Raw genomic sequence first — 19071 nt, 5'->3', positions numbered from 1 at the left:
CTGCTGGTCTGTCAATGCACCGCTTCACTTCAGGATGTAGTATCACTTCAGTTATTATGTATTAGACTTTTATAATGCTCTCTTGCTATAATGTAACAATTCTTAATGATTAAATATCTACAGAATTAATGATATTCCCGTCATCCATGTGGCAAATACTTTTGAAATTATTTTGAACGGAATAATAATGAAGCTTTGTTTAAATAGCACTTTCCATGCACCAGGTGCAGCTCAAGTGCTTTCACAACATGGCACACATCACACATTTACAACAACAATAAAGAAATTCCCTTCAGGTCGGATTTTATTACTTTTTTGCTCAAATCCAGCATAGCAACAGTTTTAGAGACACAGGAGGTAAGATAATGATAATACAAAATAAAATAAATAATGATTCCTCTTGGTAAAATAAAGGAGGAAAAATTAAATAATTACAAAAATAAATTCAAACATATAAATAAAACGTAAAGAAATGAGAAACTAAATAAATAATACGAACAATAAAGGTTAAAGTAAGTCTTGCTGTGTTGTTTTAGATAGAGTTGCCAATTATTTGCCAATAACAAGCTTCTCATAAAAACCATTCTGCACACAGTCTAGAATCAGTCAATACAAGCCTCTTAATACAATTAGATGTTAAAAGTGTAATGGAAATTTCTCACAGCAAGAGTTTAACCTCAGATTTCCTTCAGCAGCTGATGATAGGTATTAAGGTTGTTGTCAGGAAAAGACGTGTTTGTTTTGTCTTTGTGTCTCAAGCTCACCATCAGCACTGCTCCTCAAACCCCTCACAAAATGCAGTTTATTTGTATTTTTCTCCTCAGGCGAGGTGATCAGCAACCTACGGGACCTGCAGAACCTCACCGTGGACACCACGGCCGAGAAGGAGAAGCAGAAATCGGATGTGAAGCACATCCTGCAGCAGAAGCAGAGAGCTCTGTCCGACCTGTTCAAGATGCTCGCAGGGATAGGTGCGTTTACTTAGCCTTCAACGCCCCTGGTAGACGGCCACAGATAAAACAACACAGACTATAACTCCCCTGTTGTGCAATATATATATACTGTATGTATATATATATATATATATATATATACATACAGTATATATATATATATATATTAATTCATATTAATTATTATTATGACTGTAATATGACCTACAATACTATCACCTGGCTGCCATCACACAATTTTAAACATGCTACACTTGTTTTCTAAGATACTGTTATTGATACTGGATGTGTATTTAGTTAATTTAATTTTTTGTAATTTCTACTTTTAATATTTCATGCATGCTTCTTAATTCCTATTGAGCTGTTTTTGGCTCTTTACTTTGCTATAATAATATAAACTTTCCTGTCTTTGAAATGAATAAAGGTATTGCGATTCTGGTAAGTCTCAGAAAGGAAACAAATTCTTCAAACCTCTCTCTGTCTCACTCTGAAATGTATCTCGGTCCTATCCAGGTCTGTCGTACCGTAAAGGCCTGCTGTGGAACAGGACCGCCGACCCAGAGAAGAACCTGTGCATGCAGCCGCTGGAGATGAGCACGGCTCTGCCTGCTGTCAGGAACCAGGAGCCGGTCGAGAGCATGTAAGACCATCTCCATACGTGCTCTGAATTCATTTTGGTTAACTTTAGCCTTTTCAGCAATAGCAACTATATTTAAAATGGAAAAAAGAAAGTAGAAACAAAAAGCTTGGACGGAGAAAGCTCGGTCACCCTCAGTCTGTAGCCTGGTTTGGAGGCTGTGCGCAGACTCATAACGGCACAACAAGTCAGTAACGGCTCAGGTTATTTTGGAGAGATTTCTTGCTATGGGGTTTATAAAAAATATATCTAGTTGTTAAACCATATTTATAATTTTTCAAGTGTTAGATATAAATGGATCACTGGAGTTTCTTTCTGACTGCTCTCTGTGTTCTCTGTGCTGCAGGTTGTTCACTGAGCTGCTGGCAGCCTGGGATGGATGTCAGAAGTACTTCTACCGTTCCTGGGCGAGAAGAACCGCCATGCTGACGGCTCTGCAAAACGCTGCCAAGGTCTGCATGACAAACTGCAGTATTTAGTGACACCTCTCTCTCTACAGGTTATGGTGATAAGGGAGAGGGATTACAGATGAAGAGCCAGCATTAGCGTCTGCATCTCATCAGTGTGAGTGTGTGTGTGTTTGGCCCTGTGGTCTGAAGTATCTGTGTGTGTGTGTTTGGCTGCAGGAGCTGGGTATCGGGAACATCGACCGCTGCAGAGGGTTCTCCTCTCACCTCTTCAAGCTGCTCCTCAAGCAGAGGCAACGCCTGGCCAAGCTCACCGAGCAGTGGCTCCACCTCAGGTCAGTGAGCAGCTCTGCTTCACAAGCCGGTGGATTAGTTTCCACCTTTCTTTTCACAGATATTTATTGGCATTTCTGTTTTCCAACTAAATAAATGACACAAATGTGTAACCCCCCCATAGAACAAATAAAAATAATACAACAAAATTGCAATTTAAAAAAAAGCAAATTAATACTCAAATGAATGACATACACAAATCTAGATTTACAGATGTTGAGAGTGAACAATAATTCAAGAGAAAACTCAAAACAACATAAATGATTAAAAATAATGTGAAATTGACAAAAAGGTTTAAACGTGTTTCTAACTTTATTAGAGAGAGCTATGTCCTCCCCTTCAACTTAAACACCAGCATCTATTTATAAGGATATTAAGAGTAAATAATAAGAGGTTGATGTTTAAAGAGTAAAACACACCCAAAAAATATTTAAAAATAAAATAAACAAATGTTGTCATTTTGGCATGCAAGTAAAATAGCAAAGCGTTATATTATTTGAATAGTTGATCCCATAGGGAAGTTTAGTTTAATTTATAATAAAAGTACTCGTGCAACATTCCGTGTTATAGAATATTATTCATGTTTAACTCGTACAAGAGAGTATTTCAACTGTTTTTGTTCATCAATGTGAAGCCAATTTGATAAGATTGAATAGTATAAGTTGATTTATAGGATTGCATATAGTATAAGTACAGAGTAGCACATTTATCTTTCACAGTATACTTTTTAGTTTGCTTTCATTTTCTATTTGGAGAGGTTTATGTTTGTTTAATTTCTACTCTTTATATATTTCAAATGATGTGCACTGCCTTGTTTAACATGCTGCTCTAACAAAAATAATTCCACATTTTGGATCAATAAAGTATATCTTATCTTATATTATTAGGAAAATACTTAGCTGGACTTTAGTTCTTTCCCTCTGACAGAAAAATAAAAACTGATCCTCATGTGCTGCTGAGGAGTTTATGGCTGTTATACATTTTAACCCTCTTCTCTCTTCCCCGCTCCCAGGAGGCTGACAGACAGCGTTCAGGGCCTCAAGGCCAACCTGCAGGGAGACAGTGAGGCCCCCGGCTGCACCCTCCCCCCCCAGGCCTCCCTCAGAGAGTGGGTCGGCCGGGGCCAGGCGCTGGCTGCTCAGTGCTCCACCCTCCTACAGCAGCTGGCCTGGCTGCTGCAGTGCTGCCCCGAGGACCTGCAGCAGCAGAAGGAGGAGGCGAGCGGCGGCGGGCAGCACACCCTGAGGTGCCCCTCCCCACTGGCCGCCCAGCGCCAACCCCCCGGCTGTCTGCTGCGGAGAGGAGACGCCGCCTGGAGCCAGCTAAACCAGCGCATGAACGCGATGCTGAAGCAGACTCAGGACCTGAAGGTGGAGCTGGACGGTGTCTCACAGCAGACCTCTGAGAGAGAGCTGCACACACGGTGAGAACACTCAAACTGTTGACCTGAACACTAGTAGGGTGTCTCCCGCTTTGTGCGCTTTGCTTTACTTGCATTGTTTGTGCAAATCCACCCATAGTTAAGGGTTGTTGTTAATATTTATAAGCTAATAGTTTCAATAGAATTGTTATTTAGGGTTAAATGGATCATTATCACAATCTAAACTACCTCTTAGCATTGCAGTAACATGTCCCAAACAAACACACTCTTTGTCCCACATTTGACTTGTTGGCAAGTACTCAGATATTGTACTTGAGTAAAGTAGAAGTACTCAGATCTTGTACTTCAGTAAAGTAGAAGTACCAGAGTGTAGGAATACTCTGTCACAGTAAAGTATTCAAAATGTTCCTCCAGTAAAAGTAGAAAGTACTCTCATCTAAATGTACTTAAAGTATCGACAGTAAAAGTAGTCATTGTTTGATTGGTCCATTTCAGAATAATATCTCTGATATGTTTTATAATGATTGATCATTAAAGTGTTCTCAGAGCTGGTAAAGGTGCAGCTAGTTTGAATGGCTTTGTATACTGCAGGGTAGCTGCTGGATTTACTGCAGGTGAACTAAAGTCTGATTTAAGGGCTGATTATATTTACCCTCATTAATCCAGATCTGTAAAGTAACTCAAGGGATTAAATACATGTAGTGGGTTAAAGTACACCATTTACCTCTGAATTGTAGTGGAGTAGAAGTACAAAGAAGCAAAAAATGTGAATACTCAAGTAAAGTATAAGTCTCTCAAACTGTACTTAAATAAATATACTTTGTTACTTTCCTCCTCTGCTGGTCACCGTAAACACTTGTAGATGTGACCAAAGACTCAACTGTTGATATCCACAGGGATCATTTATCACCTGCTGCTCAGCCTTCGATCAGCTGGCAGCTGTGGCTGCTCAGATACCCAGCGTGGAACAGCTGTTCTCCCCCACCCTGGGTGTGGGTGGCGCAGACAGCCAGCCCACCATCACCAAGAGCCTGCAGTACATCAGAGGGCGGGTGGAGGCCGACATCAGCGAGTTCACCACCTGGAAGACCCAGCTGCTCTCTCTGGGACTCCAGTCCTCAGGTGAGTGGGCCTACACCATCATACCTTCAGATATCACTCACAGACACCTCACTGACAGATATAAGCACACATGTTATCATGGTTCTACAGCTCCTCTGCTTATTATTCCAACAGATCACCAGACAGCCTTCGGTTCGGAGTTCTCTGCTGAGCTGGAAACTCACATCAACACAGTGCTGGTTGCTGTCCAGATGCTGGTGAAGAGGAGGGACAGAGAGCAGCACAAAGAGCAGAATGAAGACATGAAGACAGGTGAGGATGATGAAGTGAAGTGTCCCTGCCAAACATTCCCACAACATCTTTCTATGATGGCCACATGAACTCCATCTGCACCAAATACTGATCCTTCAATCAGCATGACGCAAAGGAAGCTTCTTCAGACCACCCAACAGTCCAGTTTTGATACCTCTGTGTTATAGGCATGACATGGTCTTTGATCTTGAAAAAGGGTATTCTACATACAGTGTTACTACTGATCGCCTGTGTGTGTGTTTCTTCTCTTTGAAACAAAAACAATAATGAAGGGAGAAACTGAGGTCCTCTGAACATGGCTTGACAATGGCTTTTATTCCAAAGAATTGTGCATGAGACAGAAAAAGGATCCTGTCATATAAAAGCATCTGCCTATGTATCAGAATGTCCTGATTTTTCCTGACAGCATTCATATAAAGGATCTCATTTTGTTTACATGGTGGCGTTTGGATGTTTCAGAAGGTGCTGAGGGTGCTGAGGAGGAGGAGAAAAAGGATGAAGAGGGTCCTATGGAGGACTTGCTTAAGCCCGGTCACCTGACTGTGCTCCTGGAGGAGGAGCTGGAGGCCGAGGTGGAGGCTCTGAGTGTGGGAGAGGTCAGTGCAGGGCTGGAGAGACTGCTGAACCTCCTGAAGACCCACAGAGACTCCTGCCAGCCCCCGCAGCTCCAGGTACCAACAACAGCTCTGTTACCAATTAAAATTCTTAGTTTGGTTTTTAAAGCTCCTAATGGTGTTCGGCCAGCTATTAATCAGATTTTCTTTTAACCTATGAGCCCTTTTCAGGTGCTGGCCTTTTAATCATAGCCAGATTCAGAAGACAGACCCACAGTGAGGCGTCTTTTTATTATTACGGCCAATACCTGACAGCAGCAGAGAGCCTTCGTACTTTTTAAGAGCCAAGTCAAGACCCACCTTTTTTAATTTGTGCTTTTAACTGAATTGCATTTTATTACTATTTAGTTATTTGTATTATTATTTAATTGTGTTATTATATTTTTTAGTTTGTTTGTATTTGTGTGTGTATATATGCAAATCCGTTGGTATTAAGTGTTCTTTTAAACCACAAAGCTCTGCGTTACTCTGGTTATTACCTTTTGAAGGGTGTTTGGTTTGTGAAGCACTTTGAGTTACCTTTGTGTATGAAAAGTGCTTTATGAATAAAGCTTGATTTGAGAATAGTGATTGGGAACCTTGTTTTATGTTAGAATGAGGCATCTTAGCTGAGATGTACTGTACCATCATGCATCTGTGTGTCTGTGTGTGCAGGAGGTGGACAGGGCGTGCAGGATGCTGGTGCACCTAGAGCCTCTGCTGGGGGTGTACTCGGACACGGTACGGTCCTACATGGCGGTGTCTCTGGGAGCTCACAGGAGCACGGGAAAGCTGCTGTCCGTGCTGGCCAGCATCTTCACCGAGCTCGCTCAGAAGGTAGGGGGCAGCCACACTTCCTCGTGACCGGGGGTAAACTGAGCCTGCTTTGTGGGTGGTGCTTTACACTGAGTTTTTGATTACCCACATATTTCAAATACAAGAGCTCGTTCATCGACTTAATGTAGCCTCTTAATTTGATCTCAAAGTGCACCAGATCAGAGTGACTGGGATATTACTATGTCCTTTTTTCTAATATGGTGCAGCCTTATATTTTCTAGTGTTTAGATGCTCGGATATATGGCTTTTTAACTGAGAATATGTATATATTGTTTCTACATGTTTAATGTTTATCTTTATTTGTATTTTATTCTATCTTTAAGAAATGTTGTAATTCTTGTAGATTGACTATCAAAATTCTGCTTTGACAAAACAAATGATATAGCTATCTTCATTTCTTCATCAGCAGGATTGTAGCAAAGCGCGAAAGCAAAGTGAAAGCAGTTTATTTGTGTGAATTGAAAAATATACATATATATATATATATTTTTATAATTATTATTTGTTGTATATATATTTTAAAAAACCACTTAACAATGAATGAATAATCATGATGAATAAATGTGATGTGAATATTGATGTTGGCCATAGTCTTGCAGGATAATGTGAACTTTTACTGTATGAGTCATGCAGTGGCATAAGCAGTTACTAAATGTGTGTTATGCCCCCCCCCCCTCAGGGTTTCTGCCTGCCTCAGGAGCTGATGGCGGGTGGAGATGGCGAAGGATCCACGCAGTTTCACGAGAATGAGAGCGGAGGAATGGGAGAGGGTGAGGGCTCCAAAGACGTCAGTGACAAGATCGAGAACGAAGATCAGGTATTTTAATTCTACTGCTAAAATAATCCTTTCCAAATGTTACTCAATACTTTTTGGAGCTCCCATCTTCTCTTGGCTGTTAGCTGAGCTTGTTCAGAACAAAAACACTGGAAAAAGCTGCTCCAAAAGCAAGTCAAAGATGAATAAAAACAAGCAGTTTTTACTTGTAATAAGTAAAAAACTGGCAATACAGCAAGTGGAAATTGGCTTGGTTAGCTTTCTTGAAATAAGATAGAATATTTAGATAGAAACATACAGATTATAGCAAAATAAATAAACAGAGCTGGACTTTACTAAGAATTTTTCACAAGCAGTATTCATGACTGAGTCTCTGAGAGTGATCACCATAAACTGTTGAATGTATGATGTATAGAAACCCAAATTCTGCTTCCCCAGGTGGAGGACACTCTGCAGGAGGGTCAGGAGAAGGAGGAGGAGGAGCAGGACAAAGGGGATATCAAGGCGGAGGACAACGCCATTGAGATGTCAGAGGACTTTGAGGGCCAGATTCATGATGGGGATGAGAATGAAGCAGGTAACCTAAACCTCCATCTCTGAGTGTACCATCTCATGATGTGTCTCTTGTCTTCTGCGTGCTATTGCTGGACATTAGAGATGGTCAAAGTCCAAAATAAAAAGGATGTTTAAGAATGTGTGGATGGTCATTTTTCAATCCTTTGCAGGCGAAGATGACGACTCTGATAAAGAGGAGAACGAGGAGCTGGATAAGAAGATGGGCGACCTGGGGGACGGACAGACGGAGACCCTTGATGAGAGGATGTGGGGGGATGATGAGGATGATGATGAGGAGGAAGGAAGTGACAAGGAGGAAGAGTCTGGCCAGGGCATGGACGAGGTACAGAGTTACCACCGGGCTTTAAAAAGAAGATATAAAGCAGCCGTTATATCCGCAGTTCCAATACTTGTAGTTCCTCTTTTTTTACTTGAACCAATGATTTCTCCTGTCACTGTTCCCAGGGGGAATCTGAGCTGGTTGCTAACGACGACAACCTGGATGCTGCAGACCCCAACAAAGACAAGAAGAAGCAGGACAAAGAGGAGCAGATGGACGTGGAGGAGAAGGAAAAAATCAATGAACAAGGAGATGAGGTAGTCACAGTCACAACCCCCCCCCCGATTCCCACAGATTAATCTTTTCCATCCAGGATTTTTCTTCCAAAATGTCTCCAAGGATCTCATGCTTGTTCTGTTTCTGATTCTCAGCGTGAGTTCGATGAGAATGAAGTGGACCCCTACCACGGTCAGCAGGACAAGAGACCTGAGCCCGAGGCCATGGATCTGCCTGACGACCTGAACCTGGACCAGGATGAAGAGGGGGGAGACGAGGGAGAGGGCGAGGGTGAAGGTGAGTCAGGAGCAGTAACTGATCCGTGTGACAGCCAGTATGGCCTCTAAACTTTAAACCTATTTTAAATGATTTAACACTTTCATGTTCCCCTTTCAGACGAGAATCCGTTTGATATTGATGAGAAGCAAACGGCCCTGGATGAGAAGGAGGATGGACAGAAAGAGGGAGAGGAGGAGGAGGAGGGAGCAGAGAAGATGGAGGAGGAGCAGACAGAGCTGCCAGGAGAGGAAAACGGTCAGGAGCCCAAGACTGAAGAGGAGGAGCAGGAGGGAGCAGGAGGAGAGAAAGCAGCGGGAGACGAGGAGTCTGCTGAGAAAAATGAAGAAGAGGAGGAGGAGAAGGAGAAAGGACAGGAGGCAGGAAAAGACGAAGATCTGACCGTCCCAAATAATGAAGGACAAAAACCAAAGGTGTGTACCGACCTGATGGAGGTGGGGATGAAGCTGTGTGTTCCCTGTGTCACTGTGGTAATGCTTACAGGAGGAGGAGGAAGGAGCAGGGGAGGATGAGGAGCAGCCGGAGGCAGCGGAGAGGAAGGAGCACAACACGGACGGTCAGACCGGAGAGGAGAACGTACAGAGTGACACGGCCGTGGAGCTGGCAGGAGAGGCCTCCGAGAGGGAGCAGGCTAAAGAGGTATGCAGCTCAGAGGGAGGCCTTGGGGGGGCCTCTTCAGGGTTAACGAACACCTACACATGGGGGAGGGGATCTCAAGGCATTGAGTGTTTCCATCAGGGAGAAAGAAGTGCTTCAAAGTGTTTCCATCATTTTGCTGACAGACAAAAGATAAAGTGACTATAGCCATGCAAGAAAACAAAAAAAAGACTTATTGTCAGAATATGGGAGAGCAAAGCAGGCCGAGTACAGTGAGGGGGATCCGTGTCCTTACTCTGGCAGAGTCAGACCTCCAACTAAAAGCCTAAAGGTATTGGGTCATTAACCGATTCTAAAGCGTTAGTTTTATTTACAGAAAGGAGGTTTTAGTGACAAAAGGTACGTTTATTTATATAGCACATTTTCAGACAGAGAGGCAGTTCAAAGTGCTTTACATCAACATTAACACACAATAAGAATGAAAATCAAAGTCAATTATTAAACACCATGCATAAAAGATGATTCAGGATAGTTTAACATCAACATTGTAAATACAGGAGGTGTTGCAAGAGGCGTATGGATAAAACAAGTGAAATGATTTCTGGGTAAGCAGCTGTAAAGAGAATGGTTTTGAGCCTCGTCTTTAAAAAAACTCAGGGTTGGTGAAGACCTAGGTTTTCTGGAAGTTTGTTCCAATTATGTGGTGCATAATAACTAAAAGCAGCTTCGGAGTGTCTGGTTCTGGGCTGGGGAACAGCTCGTAAGCCCCCCCCCGATGATCTCAGAGCTCTGGGTGGCTCGTAACAGAGCAGTATGTCGGACATATATAGGGGTCCCAAACTATTCAATGCTTTATAAGTTAGTAATACAATTTTAAAATCTGTGAGCTACTGGTAGGCAGTGAAGCGATCTAAGAACTGGGCTGATGTGTTTTACTCTTCTTGTTCTGGTCAGGACTCTGGCCGAAAAACAAACAGTATTAAAAAAGACAAACATTTGAACTAATTGAATCTGCTAGCAAGACACTGCTACAGATATAATAAGGTATATTTATATATAAATGGGGTGATAATACCTTTTGTGCAGATGTTGATTTCTTTGGTGAAATCCTAGATCATTTATGGCTAAGGATGAATATCTCTTAACTCCTCACCCAGACATGACATGATTGCAGTTGTCAGTTAAAAATATTGTATAAAGTACAGTTTACTTTCTCTCAGACTTAGTAAGAGTAATTCCAGATTGTTCGTCTATTTTGTTCTTATTTCCTATGTTTTCAGTGCATCACCCAGACTAAAATGAATGAAACACTTTAACAATATAAACCTATGTGTCCGTGTTTTCTCAGGAGCACGGGAGTGGTTCCGCTGATGCCAGCCAATCAGAGGGCCACCAGTCCAAGCTGACAGCCAGGATGGCTTCACAGAAACAGACCCAGAACAAGACTCAGGTAAGAACATCTGGAAGAACCCGCTCCTCTACCTCCCTCTGTTGTTGTTGGTTTTTATTGTTTTGTTGTTGTTGTTGTTGTTGTTTTGCATTTAAAGAAATGACATGGTTACAGGGCACACATTTAAATACAGTCAATAACTCAATCACAATGCACAGATCTGAAACAGAGGAGAAAGAGACAAAAGTAATAATGTTATTAATTTCCTATGTTTATTAATTGTCACATCTAAACAGAGGGCTATGTTTAGTCTGGTTTAGCTCACCAGTTTGTACCCATCTCTCGTCAACTGTATAAACTTCTTTCAAATTCTTAGTTTACATTTTGTATTTGATATACTTCACTTATAAAATCCTTCCATTTTGAGTTTATTAGTTCATCATCTTGTCACCAATTCCTTGTCATTTGTTTAATTATTGCTACTCTTATTAAAGTAATAATAAAGAATATTTCATTTTGATTCCTTCTGTTGTTCAAAATAGTGGATGTGTGTATGTTTTCGTATTTAGAAAAATCCCAAAATATTTGATAGCGATCTTATAGATATTTACCATAAGCCTCATAAAGCTTTAAAGCCCCAAATATGAGTATTGTTTGCATTCCGTTTTGAATCTGAATGAATGTTTTTCTGAAAATATGCAGTCCATGTCCTCAGAGGGTTTTTCCCTTGCTGTTGCAGAGCTTCAAGAGGAAACCCGGTCAGGCGGACAACGAGCGGTCGACGGGCGACTACAACGAGCGCATCAACAAGCGTCTGCGCACGGTGGAGAGCAGCAAGGAGCGCAGCGAGGACGGCAAGCAGAGCGACGGCCAGCAGGAGTCCGACCTGTACGAACACATCAAGCAGGGAGAGACGGCCTACGACACGCAGACATACGGTCAGTCACCTCCACGGTTAGATCAGACCCAGAGAAACAAAATGGAAACACATGTTTTCTCAATAATGAAGTTAAGGAGGTTTCTTTTAAGATTTTCCCTGCATACAGTATATCCTGCAAGAGCGACTGGGAAAATGTAGACTTGATGTTGAATATTCCTGTAGTTTGTTGTAATTTACAACAAGAAAGTATTTGCCATTTATTCTCTGATTCTATGTTTTGGGATGAGGTACAATATTTGTTTTAACACAAAAGGAACAAAAAATACAACTCCAGGTTAGCAACACTTTTACATAGTTCAAAGGTGACCGTGTGGTCGCAGAATTTGGTTTTTTTTAACAGTTAATTAATTTCATATTCATACAGAGAGATGGGCTGACTCCAAACCAAATTCAGATTTTTTTACCAAGAATTAAAACAATATAGAAGCACTATTAAAAACATTATGACTCAAAAGGCAATCAAAGCTATTGTGTGTATTTAACAAATATCTAATCTGAAATATGAAACTAATTGTATTTATTTAATTTAATTCTTTATTGTTTTATATTCTGGCTGTCAGTTGGTTAAAATATGTAATTGCGATTAATCGCAAATTATTTGCAAGTTTTTGCAAGTTATTCCAAATGATCCTTAATATATACCTTAACATATTTAACATGTTGTTGTGGGTGGAACATATGATTGCTTTTTATTAATGATGCGTTAACTCTGACAGCCCTACTTTACATGTTTACCACGGATGTTTGTATATTGTTAATATATGACATGTATGTCATGCTCTGTTTCCAGATGTTGCCAGTGCAGACCAGCAGAAAGCAGCAGGCCCTCATAAGGACCAGGATGAAGATGAGAACGATGAGGATGTTGCCATGGAAACCGATAAGCAGGAAGAGGATCTCCAGGCCGCTGAGGTCCAGGAGCTGAAGCCCGAGCAGCTGGACTCCACCAAGTCCTCTCAGAAAGGTGACACATTCAGTAGGAAACGTCTGTGAATTATTTTAGAAAATGCTCTCTAGTTGTATCTGTGTTCACCCCTTCCTTCTTATCCTGCAGGTGCAGACAGTGGAGAGATGGAGTTGCAGAGGCAGGGACAGGAGGATGAGGAGGAGAGGTGGAAGGACCGACCGAAACCCAGAGAAGAGGAGCGAGCAGACAGACAGACTGAGTCCACGATCCACACCGTGCCTGAGCTGCTGATGGACACCATGCAGGTACACCACCTCTCTGTCTGCTGCACCCGTAGAGGGGTGCAGGAGCAGGTCCTAAAACCTGGAAATGAGTCAGAACTTTCCTAATATTCTATTCTACTACGTAAGATTTGTCTCTAAATACCCAACTGGTGAATGTCCGTAGCTTCTGTGTGTGATTAAAAAAAAGAGGCTGCTAACAAGTGACTGATTGAGGCTACTAAACGTCATCACGCTGAACATTAGCCACCATTAGCTTAGCGGTGATCAGTCCTGTGACTGTGATGTAGTTTGTTTTTAGCCTCATGTTAGCTTTTTATTTGTGGTGATTGCATTTCGGTTCAAAAATCATAAAGGTGTTGTTATGTGGAGATTATCTTGCTGAACAAACAAGTATCATAAATGTTTTCTTGCCACAAGAAGCTTTAATCGGAAATCTGATCTAAAAATCCTATCGATTGTTGTATATGCCCTTGCTGACTTGCAGGCTGGGATACCAAAATACATAATCCCTGCCATGCTCTATTGTTACTCTGGTGCTCACAAATAGTCAAAATGTCTCAGGACTGTGTTCTCCATCCATGCATCGTCAACAGCCTATCCAGTCGGGTCACAGAGGTAGCAGAGGGCACCAAACTTTCCTTTCCCTGGCCACATCAACCAGCTCTGACTGGGGGATTCAAGGTGCTCCCAGGCCAGCGTGGAGATTTAATCCCTCCACCTGGTTTTGTGTCTGCCCCTCGATCTCCTCCCAGCACAACGTGCCTTGAACATGTGGCATCCTTACAAGGTGCCCGAACTCAAAGGTGCAGCGGCTCTACTCATGACTGACAGCTCACCTTATTCCTGAGGGAGTTGCCAGCCGCCCTCCTGAGAAAAAAACATTTCTGACGCTTGTACTTGTAGTGTCGTTATTCATGACCCCCGCTTCAGCACTGTGTTGTTACGGTAAATAGTCAAATAAATGTGAATTGAATTGGAATGTGTGGGTTTGCAGAAGGAAGACAGGGACCCGGATGAGATGAGGAGGGAGATGGAGCTGCAGCTGGAGGCCTGGCACCAACTGGCTCCAGGCACTCAGGAGGAGGTGAGGCTCATGCTGTTACACTGCAATATAATACCCAAACTAACATTATTTAACATTTGTCCTCTGAATACCTGAAGCAGCGGACATCATGTGTTGTCAAACATTGGTCCTGGGGAATATGTGTCCATAACCTGAGCCACAGCCGGGACAGATGTGCATCTTAGACTGATGTGTTGTTGTCCGTGTTGCAGGAGAGTGCAGCAGCCTCCATGTGGCACCAGTACCAGACTCTGACCTCGGCTCTGTCCCAGCAGCTGTGTGAGCAGCTGCGCCTCATCCTGGAGCCCACGCAGGCCGCCAAACTCAAGTGAGCCCCCACACGTCCTAATCACAAGTCTCCTAGCATATAGGGAAGTGAAAGCAATCGCATTTGAATAATATCCTCGGAAAGAACTGAAAAAATGCTTTCAAAGCAGAAGGGTAAGTTTTGACAACAAAGACCTCATGAAAGGTAGCAAACAGAGGGGGAAGAAGTACTCAGAACGTGTACTTTAGTAGAAGTACCAGAGTGTAGGAATACTCTGTTACAGTGACTACTAAAAGCAGTCATTGTTTGATTGGTCCATTTCAGAATAATATATCTGATGTGTTTTATAATGATTGATCATTAAAGTGTTCTCAGAGCTGGTAAAGGTGCAGCTAGTTTGAATGGCTTTGTATACTGCAGGGTAGCTGCTGAATTTACTCCAGGTGAACTACAGTCTGATTTAAGGGCTGATTATATTTACCATCATTAATCCACATCTGTAAAGTAACTGAAGGGATTAAATAAATGTAGTGAGTAAAAGTACACCATTTACCTCTGAATTGTAGGGCAAAATTAGGAGGTAGCATAAAATGGAAATACTCTAGTAAAGTAGCTTAGAATTATACTTGAGTAATGTAATTAGTTTCTACCTCTAGTATCAAATATAGACATCAAAAAATGATGAAGATTTGCACAAGTGTGAAAAGTATGAATGAGGGATCAAGTGACTGACATCAGTTGCATGAGGGGTCCCCTCTGGATTCATCTTTGGCCCCCTGGTTTTGTCTCCTGTAATGAAAGGCTCATGTTTATCATGCTAATGCTGAGTCACTTGCACACAGCCTCACAGTGAAGTTAAATGTCATGTGATGCCGCTCCACAGAGGGGATTACCGCACCGGGAAGCGTCTGAACATGAGGAAGGTGATCCCCTACATCGCCAGTCAGTTCCGGAAAGACAAGATCTGGCTGCGGAGGACGAAGCCCAGCAAGAGGGAGTACCAGATCTGCCTGGCTGTGGACGACTCCTCCAGCATGGTGGACAACCACTCCAAACAGGTGAGAGGAGGCTTTTATTCAAAATGTTACTCAAGTAAAAGTACAATTGTATTGGCATCTAATTATACTTAAAGTAGGCTTTCTGTGGCTTGGCCTGTTTTCACTTTTTTACAGTAATTGAGTAAATGTATGAGTTACTTTACACCCTGTTTATAACACATCCACAGAAAGAAACCAGCTGAATCTGAATTTATCCCGGGGAAGTTGCATTTCCTGACAATAAAGAAAAAGAATATATAAATTCTAATTTAAAATGATAATATTTGTGATTTCTCACAAAGGTAAAGTTAGAATGTGCATAAAGAGAAATAGAATAATGATACTTATATACACAGAAGAAGTTCAAATAAAAAGACCCGTAAAATATCAAATGAAATAGAAACAAATATTCATACAAACATAAGAAGAAAACGTAACAATTGTCTTTTAAAAAGTAAATAAAAAACTAAACATTTATACACAAATAAGAAGTTAAACTAAAAAGTCTAAAAGAAAGATCAAATAGAATAAAATAATATACATGTAACATGTTTATTACATCATACACATGTAACATGTTTATTACATCATACACATGTAACATGTTTATTACATCATACACATGTAACATGTTTATTACATCATATACATGTAACATGTTTATTACATCATATACATGTAACATGTTTATTACATCATATACATGTAACATGTTTATTACATCATACACATGTAACATGTTTATTACATCATATACAGCGGTGTGTAATAATAAGATGGTGAGGGTCAAATGATTTTAGTTTATTGTAATAAAGAATTAAAGATAGAAACCAAAGTATTACTAGTTATTGATCATGACCAGGCGAGTCCTTTCACTCTGCACGGAGATAACATGAAGTTCAACGTACGTGTGTGTGTGTGTGTGTGTGTGTGTGTGTGTGTGTGTGTGTGTGTGTGTGTGTGTGTGTGTGTGTGTGTGTGTGTGTGTGTGTGTGTGTGTGTGTGTGTGTGTGTGTGTGTGTGTGTGTGTGTGTGTGTGTGTGTGTGTGTGTTGCAGCTGGCGTTTGAATCCCTCTCAGTGATCACCAACGCTCTCACCCTGCTGGAGGCGGGACAGGTGTCTGTGTGCAGGTGAGCCTCTGATACATTAAAGACAGTCTGTCATAAACTACAGGCCTTCTGTGAAAACATGCATGCTGCTACTGGAGACATTCTGGTTATTCAATAGCAAAGGAATGCAACATTTTATACCTTAGAAATATATGAATGTGTGATTGAGAAGGATAGACACTTATCTACGATGCAGTTAGTAATGAGCAAGAAAGCAAAACCAGAACCTGCTGTGAGGCTGAGCCAGCTACTGAAGAGCAGTGGAGGATATGATGAGAGGAAATGTTTTGATGGTAAAATGTTTATTTAGTTTTCTGATATCTTTTATTTATGTCTTGATATTTCACTTCCCTACATTTGTTCTTAGCTAAGAGAACCACAATGATCGATCTCAGAATAAGTCAAATAAAAAGTATGAGTTTGTGATGGAGTGTTTGTGATGGTATATTTAATGTGAAGCTAACATTCACCGCCTGCTCCTTGTTCAGTTTTGGCGAGCAGGTGCAGCTGCTCCACCCGTTCCAGCAGCAGTTCAACGACGAGTCCGGAGCCCGCATCCTCCGCCTCTGCCAGTTCCAGCAGAAGAAGACCCGGATAGCACAGGTCCTCCATCAGATACAGTCATTATACATAAAACACATTTCTTTCTTTGAATGTGTCGATGCTGCGAATGGAAACATGATACCCATATCCTGTTGCCTTTGCAGTATTGTCTGTATTATGTTCTCTTTCTTGATCTGAGTTTGATCTTGTAAGATCTATTTGGCCTCTAATGTCGGTCAAAGCCATGGTGTGGCTGATGCTTGTACAGTGCATCTCCTGCTGTCAGACTGACTCTCCTCTCGCCTCTCCTCTGCAGTTCTTGGACACCTCAACACAAATGTTTCTCGCAGCCCGACAGCAGATTCCTGGATCTGTAAACTCAGGTAAACACTCCCGCTGCTTCAAGTTTAATGATCAACCTGAGAATCAATAAGGAGCTGCTGTGCAGGTTATTGTTATGTGTGTAATGTAGGGGGAATCCGTGTCATAAGTGGTGCTTTTCACTGTCAGTGGGGCTTTCTGCAAGGACAGCAGTATGAGGAACCGTTATTCGGGCAGATGCTCACTTTTTAAGTCAATTTATTGAACATGTTTACAAAAGATTATATAAATAATAATGCTTATGTTCAAAAGGGGCAAGAAGAAGCATAGAAGTATTTCTAGTCCTACCCCCTCCAGCAAACATTTATAATGAAGTCATACAGAATAAAATTCATCTCTTTGTACAAATCAAAAAAATAAGTCATAATAATTATATTAATATTAATAATCAAATAATCTTTACAGGTAAACCAAAAAAAGCAATCATCCTGAGATCATCGGTCTGCTCATAACCATTTAAAGCTTGTTTTTTAATAGTTTCTTTAGTTTCAATAAAGTTTGACAGTGTTTCAGCTTATGAATCCACTGAACTGGTTAATAGTTTAGAGGGAACATGTGTGCTTATACAGCAGAAGGTTTAGGAACCAGTAGCACTTCAGATGCTTTTTGACTCCCTAATTTAATGAGATAAACACATCGTTTCTGCAACCTGAGCCAAGTGACTGATGTTTCTACAGAAATGTATTGATGCTCAATAACCAGGCTGAATCATTAACAGAGCAGTTTAGTTTCTTGCTGGCTGATGGAAGGTTTTAGTTTTGCCACTCGTGTGTGACTGCTTGAAAATCCTGCCTGACCCGTATGGCCCTCAGTGAATGGACTCCGGTCCCAGATTGAATCAGATATCCAACAGACACGCCTTCAGTGTGGCAGCAAGAAGAGAGGCCGGTCCGGCTGTGAGCCAGGGGCTGTGAGGCAGAGACGAGGCATTGTCCCAGCTGTAAGGTGGAGCTAACGTTCCCTTTTCATGGAGCGGGACACAGGTGGTGTTTCTGAGGAGGCCTGTAATCACAGGATAAGAGCAGGAGCTACTGAACTGCACTTAGTGAAAAGCTACTTCTGAGAGGTCACCACTGTGGCACACAGATCATAGGTATTTGTGGATCTGAAGCTGATTTTAGAAGACGTAACTTTTATAACGAAGTTCCAAAAACTGATCAAAATGTGCACTTATCAATTGTTCTGAATTTGTGTATGAAATAATAGTTTTATGTGACTGTTGTTGATGATATATCTCACCTGTTTCTTTAGCCTAATGGAGCCTTGAAGCGGTTTGTTTTGGTTTTCTAAAACACAAGTTAAACAGTTCACTAAAACGTGTATTACCCCCGCTGTATAACGTGTTAATATGTCAGATTTTCTGTTTGTCTGCTGCCAATAAATTAATGTAGCTTAAAAGATCGGCATGCTAAGCAAACGCGCTGCAAAAGTAGTTTATTATTATTTACCAACCCGTAGAGTAACAACAGTATCTGTACAGTCAAACTCAAATGTTACAATAGCTGTTGCTAGCATGGTTTTTATAATGATCAAAGATTGTAATGTAGCATTTATTTATTTGGAGTTAACTTTGTTTGTGGAATACTCTCCGCTTCACGTCAGGCTCCATGATCCCCGTCTGATCAATAATGCCCGCCTCGCTGCATCCCTTACGTATCACATACACTCCCATGATCCTCTCTGACCTCTGTCCCCAACCCCCCACAGACACGGCCCAGCTGCTGGTGATCGTGTCGGACGGTCGGGGTCTGTTCCTGGAGGGGAAGGAGCGTGTGATGGCGGCGGTGCGGGCGGCACGTAGCGCCAACGTGTTCATCATTTTCGTGGTGCTCGACAACCCCAACTCACGGGTA

The 19071-nt window shown here is 41.6% G+C and overlaps 1 protein-coding gene across 1 annotated transcript in view; it reads left to right on the top strand.

Moving 5' to 3' along the window:
• Positions 1-19071, top strand: part of mdn1 (midasin AAA ATPase 1) — an 82402-nt gene that overhangs the window by 62286 nt on the left and 1045 nt on the right. The window contains 27 exon segments of the mRNA XM_063902856.1: positions 825-971; positions 1467-1593; positions 1937-2042; positions 2217-2332; positions 3343-3753; positions 4586-4833; positions 4948-5085; positions 5545-5756; positions 6354-6515; positions 7195-7332; positions 7729-7867; positions 8016-8188; positions 8311-8442; positions 8557-8698; positions 8798-9111; positions 9182-9337; positions 10644-10745; positions 11425-11623; positions 12416-12589; positions 12680-12837; positions 13811-13900; positions 14092-14207; positions 15031-15205; positions 16242-16315; positions 16783-16897; positions 17154-17220; positions 18926-19068. Coding sequence (XP_063758926.1) covers positions 825-971; positions 1467-1593; positions 1937-2042; positions 2217-2332; positions 3343-3753; positions 4586-4833; positions 4948-5085; positions 5545-5756; positions 6354-6515; positions 7195-7332; positions 7729-7867; positions 8016-8188; positions 8311-8442; positions 8557-8698; positions 8798-9111; positions 9182-9337; positions 10644-10745; positions 11425-11623; positions 12416-12589; positions 12680-12837; positions 13811-13900; positions 14092-14207; positions 15031-15205; positions 16242-16315; positions 16783-16897; positions 17154-17220; positions 18926-19068 — 4274 coding nt within the window.

Source organism: Eleginops maclovinus, chromosome 15 (assembly GCF_036324505.1).
Source record: "Eleginops maclovinus isolate JMC-PN-2008 ecotype Puerto Natales chromosome 15, JC_Emac_rtc_rv5, whole genome shotgun sequence".
In the NCBI taxonomy this organism is placed as follows: domain Eukaryota; kingdom Metazoa; phylum Chordata; class Actinopteri; order Perciformes; family Eleginopidae; genus Eleginops; species Eleginops maclovinus.
Note: the sequence above shows the minus strand (reverse complement) of the source record. Positions and strands in the feature narration are given on the sequence as shown.